The 13,801-nt window shown below is 59.0% G+C and overlaps 1 protein-coding gene across 5 annotated transcripts; it reads right to left on the bottom strand.

Annotated features, from left to right (window-relative positions):
- CDK5RAP1 (CDK5 regulatory subunit associated protein 1) lies at window positions 1-12,085 on the bottom strand. 5 transcript variants are annotated; one of them, XM_038370206.2, is made up of 14 exons: window positions 11,863-12,085; window positions 10,784-11,068; window positions 9,337-9,440; window positions 8,770-8,804; window positions 6,913-7,013; window positions 6,505-6,715; window positions 5,652-5,772; window positions 4,590-4,820; window positions 4,233-4,330; window positions 3,458-3,513; window positions 2,906-3,036; window positions 1,980-2,129; window positions 1,176-1,316; window positions 1-663 (listed from the first exon to the last, which is right to left on the bottom strand). In XM_038370206.2, the coding sequence occupies exons 2-14, from the start codon at window positions 11,037-11,039 to the stop codon at window positions 583-585; spliced, it is 1,716 nt and encodes a 571-aa protein (XP_038226134.1). In that variant the 5' UTR covers window positions 11,040-11,068; window positions 11,863-12,085; the 3' UTR covers window positions 1-582. The 5 variants fall into 5 exon arrangements, with proteins under 5 accessions (XP_038226134.1, XP_038226133.1, XP_038226132.1 ...); XM_038370205.2 differs by lacking the exon at window positions 11,863-12,085 and adding an exon at window positions 11,677-11,838; XM_038370204.2 differs by lacking the exon at window positions 11,863-12,085 and having other exon boundaries at window positions 10,784-11,359.
- Between the last annotated feature and the right edge of the window lie 1,716 nt (window positions 12,086-13,801).

Here is a 13,801-nt window from a genome sequence, read left to right as displayed (position 1 = left end):
TAGGAGGTGTGAATCTTTTATCAATGTCCTCCCATTTCTGGTCATTATGTCCTGTGACCCACTGCAGAAATTAGCTCAGCCCCACCTAAAAGGTACAGGTATCTATTTGATTTCAGAACCCTGCTCTGTCCCACAAACCAGCGGATAACCAGTGAGGAATTCCCAAGTCAATCTGGGATTCTGATGGACGTTAACAATTCCTTGGGCACAGATTGCTGGGAATAATCTCCCAGTTAAGCAGCTCTGGCTGCCGCCACACCCCCGTGAAATTGCCCAGTAGGATGGTATGGTGGAGTGGGGTGGGGTGTGTGAGCTGCCTCCAAGCCCAGGGACGCGCAGCCAAGATAGCAAATGAAAAGCAGGAACAAAACACTTCCTGGCTGTGGCGATTTTCGAAGGACTCCAAGCAGCTCTGCCCAGGGCCGGCGCGTGCACATGTGTCCATCGCCTTTTGCTCAGGAGTTTGCACGGCTCCAGCTGAGAGGGCATCTCTGGAAGTAAACACCACGCCCATCTCCACCCCCATCTGGCCAGCGCTCCCCGTTCCTCCCCGGGGAAGAGTTGCTTGTCCCTTGTGCGGCGTCAGCGGTGCACTGCCGATTCTCTGAGGGTGGTGCGGCGAAGCAGAACTCCCTTCAGCGTCTGGGAGCTGGCGGAGGTAATCTGAAAGGCAGCGCCATGGGATGGTCATTAGACGAGCTAGGAGCAGGGGAGGGACGGCCCCCCCTTGCAGTAGGGAGCAGGTCAGGAGAGCTGGCTGTGTGGGGCAGGGCAACGGCCCAGCTCTGCTGGTCTGAGACAGATTTATGACAGGGAATGCTGAAGGAGGATGCCTGCTGGAGTCCCAGCCCCGGAGCTGGCAGGAATGAACAGTGCAAGGGCGGCGTGTGAACTCCCAGCCTCACCCCACAAGGCACCACAGGGAGCCGGGTAGCAGCACTCGCAGTGGCGGGCGCTCCCAGCCATGCCAGAATCCCTGGGAGAGGGAACTCTTAGCACCCCCCAGCACCAGGCAGGCAGGCACCAGTGCAGCTCGTCTGTTCAGATTTGTGCTCACTATTGGTTTGCAAGCACAAAAAAGCACATGCAAAAAGGGAGAGCTGGCCCCAGCCCTTTGAAAACCACCCCCCTGAACACTGGCTCCCTCCTGGAAACGAGAGCCACACGAGCCTCACCTTCACGAGCACATAGTCCCCTGGCTGGGCTCTGACCAGAGCCCCTGAGCCAGTGCCGTCCTCCATCTCCGTGTCGGGGAAGACCACTCTGATGTTTCCGTCGTTCCTGCCGCACAGCTGGACGGCAGAGCGCTTGCTGGGCTGGGAGGGGGACAGGGAGCGTTATCTGCACAGCATCAACCTCGACTCACGGCTGGACTCTACTGCCCAGGGGGTTGAGCGCTGCGTCCAGTATTAAAATACACCTTCCGTGTCGTTAAGCAAAGAGCTCTTGCTGCAGCAGCTGTGCTGGGTGAGGGACACCGAGGACAAGGCAGCCAAAAAGCCTCCACTAATTGTGGGTGCCCAACTTGAGACATGTCTAAACCCCACCCCCAGCAGGACTGTCAACTCTTCAAGGCAGGGACCCTGTCTTCACATCTGTCTGTAACGCATCCAACGGACAGACATATTATACCAACTCCTCCGGTCTGGGCTCTTGTCATCTGACAAGCATCCCCTGCAGCCACACCCTGAAAGAATTCTTCTGCAGCCTGCCAAAACTCCTATTTCACGACCTCCCCAAAGCCAAGATTTTCCAAACCAAGTGCATGGAGTTATGCAGAACTACAGAAAAGTGACCTGATTTTTAAGGGGTGCTTCTAAGTACTTTGCTCTGCCCTTCTGAAGAGCAAGGCACTTCTTTAGGTACGTATCACTGGCCCTGGACTCGAGGGCCTATGTGCTGGGGAGGTCGAATGGCTTCAGAGCCTCTTGGGCCGGGGGTGGGAAGCAGACCCAGCGTGGTGTTAAAGTTCCACTCACCCCCTCCACCAGCACGAGCTGCGAGCGGCCCACCATGGCCCCGTTCGCCCTGGTGGCCTCTGCCCGGAAGACGGAGATGAGTTCCTCCAGCCGCCTACGCTTCACCTCCACCGGCACGTCGTCCTGCAGCCGGTGATAGGCCCGGGTTTTCTGAAACAACAGATTAAAAGCCCTTTCTTGGCCAGGTCGCCAGGGGTAGGAGCCCTGTCCTGTCTGAGCCAGCGGGGCTCGGATACCACTCAAATGAGGACAAACTTTGTACAGGTGGCCAGTTAACTCCCACCCCAAGGAGGATCTTTATCTTCCTTTGTCTCCTTCAGCCACTGCCAACCTCCCGCCTTCTTTCCCACCACCTGGCACAGCCGCCAAGAGACCTCCTGCCTCTTCTGCCAAAAGCCGACCGGTTCCACCTGCAGCGGGCTGATACCTGGCTACGCACTGCATCTGCAAAATTCCCCTCCAGCAAAGCCAAATGTGCTGCGATCAGCCCCCGAGGCTCAGCTCGGGGGCCACACTTCATACTGGGGTGCAAACTGTGCTGAGAAACCAGCTCCCCCAGCTGGCAGCCTGGATGCTCACATGGCGTTTCGCACGTGGACAGCGCTGAGCAAGGGCACGAATTGTTGCCGGGAAAGGCTGCCCCACGAGCTGCTTTGCTGAGCTGGACTGTATCAGCTCATGCTCCACGGCCATAAACCCCTGGGCTGGGAACATCCTCACTTGGGCAGCACAGCTCCACAGATGCTGACAGTGCGACTGAACACAAGCCATTCACGTGCACGGTGCTGTCCAAGAGACTGGGGCTCAGTAACACCGTCACTGGCATTCGCTTGGGGGGAGGGAGGGGGAAACAGGCAAGAGCTGACACGGACCACGGTGACCACGCGAGGGACAACGGAGGCTTCTCCCCCAGGCCCCGCACTCACCTGCCTCATGCTGTAGGCAAAGAGGAAACCCACGTTGTAGCGGACTTGCCTGAGCAAGGACACCGTCTGCTGGTGATCGCCCTCGGTCTCTCCGCAAAAGCCAGCGATGAAATCACTGCTCAGACTCACTCCTGGCACCGAAAGGCAAACAGTTACACAGCCAGGGAGCGGACCCTTCGCCCCACAAAGCACAGACAAGAGGGGAATACCCAGGGCAGCTGTGAGCAGCTTTATTCTCCATTAGCCCTCCCTGACAGGACCCTTTCCCAGCATGCATAAGGACAGAGCAAGGCCAGGGGCTGGCTTTGGGTGCACAGTCATTGCTATGAGCAGAGGGTGAGGGTCGGGCAGGCCACCCCGCTGATCTCATTTCATTTGGAGGAACATCCTGGTTCTTCCCGTGGGCCCCTTCAGATGCAAAGCCCAAACCCTGATCTAGCCAGTCCCAGCATCGCTGCCCGTGCGTGTGTGTACGTGTGAGGATGAGCGAGGGATTCTAACAGGGGAACTGAGCCACAGAGAGGTCAGGTCCAGGCGAAAGGAAACCCCTACCTGGTATGGAATCCCGCACATGCTGTACGAGCTCTAAATACGCTTCTCTCGTGTAGCTGTCAGGAAATGCACAAGGACGGGTTGGTTATGAAGCTCTGATGTCATCAGGGAGACAGGAAACAAAAGCAGCAACTGCAGGGTCTCCCCCAAACCCGGGGATTCCTCTGGCTGGACCCGAAGCTCAAGAGGAGGGGAGTGGGTAAGTGCGTCTCCTCATTTCCCTCCCTGCCGCACTGGGCCAGGTGGGCGACAGGCCATGACAAAGCTCAAGGCGACACTACCACAGCCCTGCAATCGCTTGGGGGCCACACAGAGGGGGGCACCTGCCTTTGCAAACACCGCAAGGGGAGGTGCTGAGGCAGAACCAAAAGCGCATGGAACGAAATTTGGCCGACGGAAGTGAACACTGCTTGGAGAGGCGCGCTGAGCGTGACTGCAAGGCATGATCGCCTCGTCAGGACTGAGACTCAGACAGAGCTGGAAAGGCGCTGCCAGAATCCCCCCCCACCAAAACGTCGGGGGGGGGGGTGTTAAACTGACAGGCAAAATGTTCCCCCCGGCCTCTGAACTAGCCTTTGCTGCCATCCCACGCCAGCCTGGCCAATGCAGAGTCATTACACACGCAAACAGCCATGTCTGAAGAGCATGCAGCTTTCTCGAGCTCCCTGTCTGGCAGAGACAGCGGCTCCAGAAGGCTCCCGCTCCCCCATCTCCGAGCCGAGGGGCAGGCTGCAGAGCAGCCAGGAGGGGAACACGTCCCCTCAGTCAGACTCACCCTCGCCTCATGGCCTCCAGGATTCGTGAGCTCCCGCTCTGGGCCGGGAGGTGGAGCTGTTTGCAGATGTTGCGCCTCTCCTGGATGAGCTGCAGGACCTGCCGAGAGGAGAGCGGACGGGCGGTCACAAAGCTGCCCAGCTGCGCACTGCTCTGGCCCAGATAAAGGGAACAACCTCCCTAAGCGAAGGGGAGCAAACAGCAATTGCAAAGACACAGCTCCCGCTCGGCATCAGCCGCTGGGAATGATCTCAGCCTGGCTCCCTTTGAGGGGAGTTGCAGCTCCCATGGCCAGGAGGTGAAATCCCGCAGCTGTGTGCTCCACAGGGAGGGATCCGGGCAGTCCCTTCACACGCACCTCATCAGGAAAGTCCTTGGGGTGCGGGGAGGTGAAGCGGATCCGCATTTCCGGGTCGACTCTGGAGGCCTGATCCAGCAGATGTGTGAAGCGCAAGCCCCCCTCTTTAGCCTTGTAGATGGTGCTAAAGCCGCGGCTCAGACCAGGCGCGGCTGCCGAGCGGAACTGGACCTCGGAGGTGTCTCGGAAGCTATTGACGTTTTGACCCAGCAGAGTCACTTCTTTCACCCCCTGTGGAGCCGGACAAGACAAGTCACAAAGGGAAATATAAGCCTAGCCAGCAAACCAAGACAAGCCTCCGGAAAAACCCTGGCTTTGCAAAGCCATCACCAAGGGGGCAGGTTCGGTGCACTGGTGGGAAGGGGTGGGGGCCGACGCCTGCACTTCACGCACAGACCCGCCAGAGCCCTGGGAGCAGCAGGACAAGCTTACCGCCCTGCCGGTGTGATGCCCTCGAGGGCCCAGGGGCAGCTCCCTCTCTACGGCCTCATCAAGCATTGGCCTCGCGGCCGAGACTGTCCAGCCTACAGGAGCACAGACCGGGAGGGAGGTTTTGTGACTTGGACACCTCTGCACCCGGAACAAGCCTGGGACCATCAAACCTGCTCCCACGGGCCATCGAATAGATGGGAAGGATTCGGGGGCACCACCGGCCTGGGCTGGATTTGAAGAGGTGACTGTCTCCATACCCCATCACAGCACAATTCCCCGAGCCAGCTGGTCACAGATTCTCTGCTCTGCAGCCAGCCCCCCTCTCATTGCCCGGGCCCAAGGGCCCCGCCCTGTAGGGGGGAATGGGGTTGGACAGGGAACAGCCTTCAGTCACTCCCATCTGGGCTGTCCCATAGGGAGAGCCATGGTTCTATGTTTATCTAAAGAATCAGCCCCAGCGAGCACTCCCCACTGATCCCCGGGCGGGGCTGATCACCACACGCGTCCGGGGGCTTGGCTCAGTGCGGCGCTTGGGGCTGCTGGCGCAAAGATCAGCGCTGCCAAGCAGCCTGACCCAAGAGCTCCCACTGCCCCAGGGCTGGGCCAGGCGGGGTGCAAAGGACAGCGCACCTGATCAGACAGCATCTGCACTTCCCGCAATATGGAGGCCATGGGCCGGCTCCTCTCGCGGCCGCGGGTGAAGGGGACGATGCAGTAGCTGCACATGTTGTCACAGCCGCGCATGATCGATCTGCGGAGGGGACACGCCAAAGAACGGGTGCTGGTCACGCTAGGAAAGCCACTGGCTGAGCACGCTCACCACACGGACCCACTGCCTCTGGGCGAACCTGCCCCACGTGGAAGGTGCCCACTTCTTCCTCCCTCCCAGGGCAGGGTGGTAACGACCCCTGTCTGTACCCCTATGGCACATCCACACCTAGGATGTGGCTTCACAGCTGGGCGGCTCCGTATTGAAAGGAACACACCAAAGGGAAGAAAAGCAACGGAGGGCCGGGGGTGCTGCCCTGGAAGGAGCAATGTACAAGGCAGGATAAAATATGCACAACTTGGGTGCCCAGCATTGGGCAGGGAGGGTGAGGCAGCCGCCCACCTGGGAGAAGTGCAAATATCAGAGGCAGGGGAATCGCCTGGAGTGGTGCTGGGGTAGTGGGACGAAGCATTGGAAGGGAAACCAAGGCCGGCTATTTGGAAAAACTCCCTGACAGTCAGCCTGACAGTCGGGCAGCCTCGCCAGGGCGGGTGGGAGTCCGATCACTGGGGATAAAGCAGGAGCGAATGTATAACAGGCGACAGGCTTGCATCAGCTGGGTGATGGCCTGGATCCACGTCGCCGGGGACGAGCACGGTACAGACACTAGCTGGCAAGTCTCTGCCAGCTCTCACGTCTATTTCCCCACGATCCTCCGAAATCAGAGCCCTGCAGAGCAGGGCAGATGGGAGAGAGAGGCTCCTCGGCTCTTACACAAACGCAGAGGTGGCATCCGGGCTGGTCTGGACAGGCAGGACATCTGCATACGTCTCATCTAAGGAGAGCAGGACGTTGGCAGCCTGCTGGCCCGATTCGGCCACAGCCAGCAGCCGGGGCAGGTCACGGTAAGCATCAGGGCCTGCCACGATATCCACCAGCTTCTCCCTGTGCAGGATCTCCTCCCTCAGCCTCTCGGCCATGCAGCCTGCGGCCAGAGAACGGTCAGTGTCAAGAGGCCCCTCACCCCTCCCCAACAGCCGATTCTTCCCCGTCAGAGAAGGCTCAGTGCCCCCATGAAGCCAGTGTCCTGGGATGTAGCTTTTCATCCCCTCGACAGTGGATGTAACCTCCACCCACCCCTTGCCATGGCCACGCGGGAACGCTGTACATATGGCCACGTACCTAGAATCCCGATGCGGAGAGGTGCCTGGGACCGCAGCCGCTTGGATTTCAGAGCCGTGAGGTGCCGCAGGCGGTTCCAGATCACCTGCTCAGCCTTCTCCCTAGGGAGCCATGAGAAACGGCAGTCAGTGACGCCTACGGCTCTTCCTATGCCCCGTCCAGCCAACGGCCCCAGGCACTGGTTGAACACTGGGAACTAGAGGCAGGGAAGGTTATCAGCCTCCTTTCACAGACAAGGCACCTGGCTGCCGAGTGACACACCCACATGTGTGACACGGCCAGGGAAAGAGCCCAGCCCCCATCTCCGCAGCCTGGGCCCTGAACCTCATCCACTGTAATCAAACCCCTCAGCCCTAGATTAGGCCAGAGGGACCCTTTTGATTAGCTGGCCTGTCACATGGGCCAGAGAACCTCACCTGTGCCCTTGGCATCCAGCCTGCAGCATGCGCTGAGCTAGAACAGATCTATTGGGCAAATATCCAGTCCTGATTTAGAGCATGGAAGAGACCGAGACCCCAGCACACACCCAGGTCAGTTGTTCTGATGGTTAATCCCGCACCCCTGGTAAAAGCCTGCACCATATCTCTAGGCCGAATGTGTCCAGCTTCATCTTCCTACCATTGAAACTCATGAGGTTTTGTTTTGCTAGATTAGAGAGCCATCTGCTATCAGAAACCGCTTCTCCATGCGGGTTACATGGGACATACCACGATGAAACCACCCCGTACCCTCTCTTGGGTACAATAAATAGACTGAGCTTCTTAAATCACTCATTAGAAGGCCCGTTTTCCAGACCTCAGACTGTTCTTGTTGTTCTTTCCAGAACCCTTTCCAATTTTTCCCCATCTTGACCCCATGAAAATTAAGGAGGATATCTGTAGTTACAGTGTACCATGGCCTGGGCCCGTTGCATAGGGTGCGCACTGTTTACAGCACACAGATTGCATTATTTCGGCACCGCATCACCAAGTGCTGTTTTGTTTGCTTGCACAGGTATCACCAGTAGGCCGCAGTGACACTGCGGAAATTCTTCTTAATCAGCGAGACTGAGGTCTTTCAGAGGAAGAATCGGACTTTACTGGTGACACAAACTGCATCCCAGCTGACAATGAGCATTCTGCGATGCATTCAGAAACCGCATGCAATTTTACCACAAGCACTGAATTACATCCCATGTGCTATTATTAGGAGAGGAGGAGATGTAGAAAAGAGGCGAGAAGCAGAGAAGCAAAAACAGATGCAGATTAAGTAGTAAAAAAAAGTGGGTTCCTTCTGTAGAAGGCTGCTTTAAGTGTCTCCCACTGGTGAGTGTGCGTTGTGGGGCCCTCTCATTACTGAGTGGCAGAGGAAAAGAGCTGTCCCAGGTCCCACCTACAGAACCTTCTCTCTTTAGCTCAGACTGTAGCAACTCGACTTCTAGCTCGGGAGCTCCTTGGTTCAGTCGCCAGCGTGTCAGCCAGGATGGCAGCCGTCACAGGAACACCCGTTACGTTAAGAACATAAGAGCGGCCAGACTGGGTCAGACCAAGGGTCCACCCAGCCCAGTATCATGTCTGCCTGCAGTGGCCAATGCCAGGTGCCCCAGAGGGAGCGAACCTAACAGGCAATGATCAAGTGATCTCTCTCCTGCCATTTCATGTTCACTTCGGGCCTGCGTGACAGCAGAGACCAGGGTGACCACGATGTGAAATGCTGACGTGCCGCAAGGCTAGCACCATAATAAGGTCAGTCCAGCTCTTTAGGTGTCTACTGGGCAGTTCCAGGTCTCCAAGCTCCCGGCTCTGATCTCTGACACTCGGGGACGTTCACTCTCCACGATTTCCAAATAACCCTTTCTAAGAAAGCGAAGTTTCTTACCTGACAGAGCAGGTGACCAGCAGAATCACGTCCGCCTACAGTGGAGAAGACGGAAGAAATGAGAGAAGAAAGATCAGGTCTCCACACAAGCTGGAACCCAGGCACCGCCAGCATCCCAGCTACCAGGTAGGTCAGCGATTGCTACGACTCCACCCAGGGATCCAGGAAACAGAGCGGAGAAAAAGCATAACAGAAAACAGGCAGCGTGCTCCACTGAATGGATGAGTTATAGCCCGGCCACCTGCTTCACACTGGGCCCAATCCCCTTCGCAGCCAGGACAGACGCAACAGTAAAAAATACAAATCAAGCTTTATTATTGTGCCCAGCACATCGTTCCATTCCCGCTGCCGAGCAGGGCTTCCCACAGAGTTAGCACTTGAACTGGCAGGGTGCTCTGCAGAGGAGATCCCACTGAGGGTATCTCAGCATCTTGCAGGATCAGACCCTTCATGTAAAGTGTTTCTCGACCCATGCTGGGAGACATGGCCCCAGGGATTCATGGTGCAGTACCACAGCAAGTCCTTGTGCAGATCCTGTGTGTCAAGATAGCTAGCACGGTGCCATACCTCCTCCAGCTGGTGTGTCCTCAGGTAACCACTCTTCTGTAGGATGGCCCAGGCAATCTCGGTGTCATTAACGTTCATTTGGCAGCCATAGGTCTCCAGATACACTGCAATTAAACAGAAGACAGCTCCCGGGCATGACTGGGCAGATAGGGGAGGGTTCATCTCCAGTTTCCTTTTCCAAACTTCTGTAGCCATTCAGCCCCCTGGATAAGCTCTCCAAATCCTGACCCCGCAGAGCAGGCAAAGCAAGGCTGCATCTGTCTCTGCTGATTGCAGGGGGCGTTTGGAGACTCACCCACTGGGCAAACCAGCTCAGTGGTCTGCTGAAAGATTCAGACAAGTTGTACCCTAACCCAGGCGCGCTGCATGAACCCAGAGAGCCAACGTCAGCCTAATGACAGCGGCTTAGTGAGGATGGAAATCCTGCTGGAATGGCGAGGAGGCCAGGATGTAACAAACTGGGCCTGGACTGGGCCTGGACCTGCAGCCCTGAACACACGAGCCCCTTCCACCTGACCGACAGGAGTAAAGCGGCTGGCTGCACAGAGGTAGCAGTTTCTGGGGCCAGATGCTCGAGGGAGACGGGATCACATCACTCAGCCTGTCTGTCACATTTGGCTCTGTCTTGTGCCTCTCACAGCCAACCTGCTGTTCTCCCACCTGGGCTCAGAGTCACGCAGGCAGCACACGAATTGCCTCACCCTCCAAGCTTGCTCCTTCCACTGACACTGACTACTTCCAATAACACGCCAGGGCTGCCAGCGATTCCCCACCACTGGCACTGGGCAGCCTCAGGCCCCACAGCGTCTCAGCCCCATGCCGTGGGCCCAGACTCTGCAGCTCCCTAACCACGCGGCACTGTTGGGATCCTAATAGCGACACTCTTCGGATGGCGTCTTCTGGTAACCGGTGATGCCCCTCTGTAGCAAATAGGGGCCCAGTATGAACGTGCTATGAAACGTGCACAAACACTCCCACTTTCCTAGCGGGAGCTGTGTGCGGTGCCTGGTCACCACCGTAATGACCAGCCAACAGGAAGAGATGGGCACTGTGAAGAATCCCCCGCTCCTCGGCCCCACCCCAAGACACAGGGGAAAGAGCAGTTACATTTTCCTAATTTCAGAAAAAGAAATGAGCACGAACAGCCCCTGGCTGGGCACTTCCCAGCAAGTCTCAGTGCTGCCTAGCCCTGGGACTGGTTACACTAGCCCATCGGTCACTGGTTCGCAGGTCGCTGGGCGAGATTCGCTAGCCCCCCGATGACAGCCTAGTTCTAGGTCACTGACGGCTGGACTCTGGCACGACCGCGGCCTGTCACAACGCCCAGGATGTGGGGACAGGCGCACGGCAGAACTAGAAAGCTGGTGCAGTGAACAGGTGTGAGGCAGTCCTGAGGAAAGGGGTGAGTGGGGCCGAGAAGGGGCGCAGACAGGGCAGTAACACTGACCTTTCCTCCTGGCTTCCTCCAGGATGCTGGAGGTGAGATAGGGCGCTGGCTCCTCCAGCTCCTGGTGAGTTTCCTGAGCTGGGGACGCGTTTCTTAAGAAGTGCCGCAGCGTTGGCCCCGCTGCCAGCCGGGCGCTGAAGTCCTCCAAGCCCCGGGTGGACAGGCGAGCTCTGCACTGGGAACGCGCGGCCCAGGACAACGGCCTCCTGGGGAACATCCCAGCCGCTCCCAACACGTGTTTTAAGGACTGGAACATCGCGGCCGACGGGCGAGAGACCAGACTCCCTGCGAGAGACCAGAGAACAGGGCGCTCACTAGCCAGCCCCACTTCGCTGACAGCCACCTGCGATGACCTGGGCACAATCCCCGGCCTGCGGCTTTCAGAACAGGGGCTACGCTCCTGCCCCCGCATCTGGGCGCGGAAGGGCTAGGGACGCCCGTGGGGCTGCAGGCCAGCGCTGGCACCTGCCCAGGTGGAGCACGCTGCAGAATCGGGGCCTGACATCCTTCCCAGGGATGCAGAGAGGCGGTTCCCCGGGGCGGGGCCGCGCCCCGCTGGGGTGCAAAGGGAGAGGGGGCTGAAAGGGGGGCGGGGGGGGGTGCTGGGGAGGCCTCATTGCAAGTCAGGTCCCGTGTGGCAGCTGGCCCAGGGCAGGAGCCTCTTCTCCCGGGGCGGGCGCCCGGGGGCCAGGGCGAGCTGCCGGGCCCCGGCAAAGCCAAGGCCGGGAGCCCAGGGCGGAGGCGCAAGAGACGCCCCCTCCGCGCCCGGGGCGGGAAGGCTGCAGCGAGCCTGGGGGCACCCCCCGGCAGGGTTATTGGGGCTGCGCCGCCCCGGTGCACGGGCCGCGCCGGGCTGGCCCCCGAGCTCCCCACCCCGGCGGCGCAGCCTGTACCCGGGCGAGCGGCGGCCCCGTGCCCCAGCTGCCGGCCCCGGCGCTGCCCAGCCCGGCCGCCCGCCCGCGCGTCCCCGGCCCCGGCCAGCGACTGCACAAAGGGCTCCCCGTGCAAGCGGCCGGGCGAGCGCAGTTCCTGCCTGCGCGCTTCCTCCGAGCCCCGGCGAGGGGGCCTCCTTGTGGCACCTGAGAGCCGAGCACATTGTCGGGGGCTGGAACCGGCGCTCGTGCAGGCGGCTCTCAACGCCGGGCTCAGGATCTTCCCTGGCCTCGGTTCTCCAAAGCCAGCCGGCGTCTAGCTCCCCTGGTTACGGGGCCAACGTGGGGCCGTGCCCCCCCCGTGCCGCCGGCCGGTCAGTCGTTCACAGGAACAAAAAATGGTGTCAGAGGAGCAGCCGTGTGAGTCTGTAGTCGCAAAAAGGAAAGGAGGACTTGGGGCACCTTAGAGACTAACCCATTTATTTGAGCACAAGCTTTCGTGAGCTACAGCTCACGAAAGCTTGTGCTCAAATAAATGGGTTAGTCTCTAAGGTGCCCCAAGTCCTCCTTTTCTTTGTGAGAAACAAAAAACTCTCCTGATTGGGGGTGCCTGACACAGGATTTTTGAACTCTTGGGGTTGGCAGTTGTGACACTTGCTTACAAGAAAGTGCACCCCCCCCGGGTCCCTAGACTGGAGCTTCCCCTGCCCAGCACCGCCCTCCAGAGTGAACATCCACCCCCAGAAACCACCCCAGCAGGAGAGAGTGCGGAGCAAGCACCCAGCACGCCAGGGCCCTCAGCACAGGCAGGGTTCCCGCTGTTGAGTTTTAAAATGATCCTTAATTCAAGGCTCATCGGCCAGCACTGGCCCAGGGGCTCTGTTGAAAGGGAGGGGGCTGTCAGTGACGCGGGCCTCGCCTAGGGTGACCGGATAGCAAGGGTGAAAAATCAGGACGGGTTGGGGAGTAATAGGCACCTATATAAGAAAAAGCCCCAAATATCAGGACTGCCCCCTGAAAATCGGGACATTTGGTCACCCTAGCCTCGCCTGCTTCCTGGGATCCCAGTTCTAACTAAGAACCAGGCACCTCCCCGCTTTGTAGCTCCACCATCCCTCTCCTACCGGCTCTGCTCATGGCATCACCATCTTGGTACCCAGAGAGTCACCTCCCTAGGCTGGAAACAGGACTATTCTGGATCACTGGAGTTGAGGTGAAAGCAGCCGGGGGCAGGGGGACGGCACCATTTGGTTCCTGACCCTGGCAGTTGCCAATTGCTGTGTTTGCCCCCTACCCCGCAGCTTTCTGCCCAGGCTAGTGGCCGTTTGGCAGAGCGTTCCACCGAGTGCACAGCTTTGCCTTTGTCTCTCTCTTGTACATCCACACGTTGCTGCTCACAGCCATCCCCTTGGACTGGGCTGGGGCAGTACAGAAGCTGAGGTGGGACCAGAACCAGCGGCCGGCCTGCCTCCTGCTGTGGCTAGTTCCCACTCTCCTCAGCTCCCCTTTGTTGATGTGCCAGGCCCCTGTGTTCTCGGTGCCTTTTCCCAGAAAGGCCGAGCCTGCCCCCATGGACTCTCCGTTGCTTCCAAATGTCTGTGTGCGCCAGAGCACGCAGCAGCTGGGCCAGAGAATCGGAGTGTGGGGCCAGCGGGGGCCGTTGCCGTGATTCAGACACAGACCTCCACGCCTCACCCATCTCAGCTCCACAGCACCTGCCTCCAGGCCCCATGGTCTAAATCCCACTGCCAGCAAACTGGGCCTCTGGAACCTGCCTCTAAGCACTGGCTGCAGCCTGGACAGCCGCATTGGAAACCATCTCACTGCCTGTCACGTGGGCCTGACGTTCCAATGCAAGTTCTGCTCGTCCTGCTGTCAGCTTTTTCATGCCTCTGACACCTCGGCCGTGCCCACCTTCATCACTGCCTGCCAGGTAAACCTCCCTCAAGCCCTGCAGGACCAGCCTGGCCGCAGGGGCATCCTTCTTCCTCCCCGGCATGCTTCTGGCAGTGGGGGGTCTGTGTGGGCTGCTTTGCAGGAAGACAGGGCCTTGGTCTCCAGCATTGCCTACACCAACAGCTCCCTGAACCCCATCCTCTCTGAGAATTACAGAACAGGGCTGGGGAAATTAGTCCCTACCCTCCTC

Source organism: Dermochelys coriacea, chromosome 13 (genome assembly GCF_009764565.3).
Source record: "Dermochelys coriacea isolate rDerCor1 chromosome 13, rDerCor1.pri.v4, whole genome shotgun sequence".
NCBI lineage: Eukaryota > Metazoa > Chordata > Testudines > Dermochelyidae > Dermochelys > Dermochelys coriacea.
This window is presented reverse-complemented; position numbering and strand designations above follow the sequence as displayed.

Bases quoted from the DNA above. Each gene is read 5' to 3' on its own strand.
- CDK5RAP1 (XM_038370204.2), bottom strand. From the start codon at position 11,195: ATGCGGGGGCAGGAGCGTAGCCCCTGTTCTGAAAGCCGCAGGCCGGGG. The intron at 4,331-4,589 runs GTGCGTGTGAAG...TCCTCTCGGCAG, and splicing joins CCAAGGACTTTCCTGATGAG to GTCCTGCAGCTCATCCAGGA. The intron at 1,317-1,979 runs GTGAGTGGAACT...TCCCCCTCCCAG, and splicing joins AGCTCGTGCTGGTGGAGGGG to CCCAGCAAGCGCTCTGCCGT.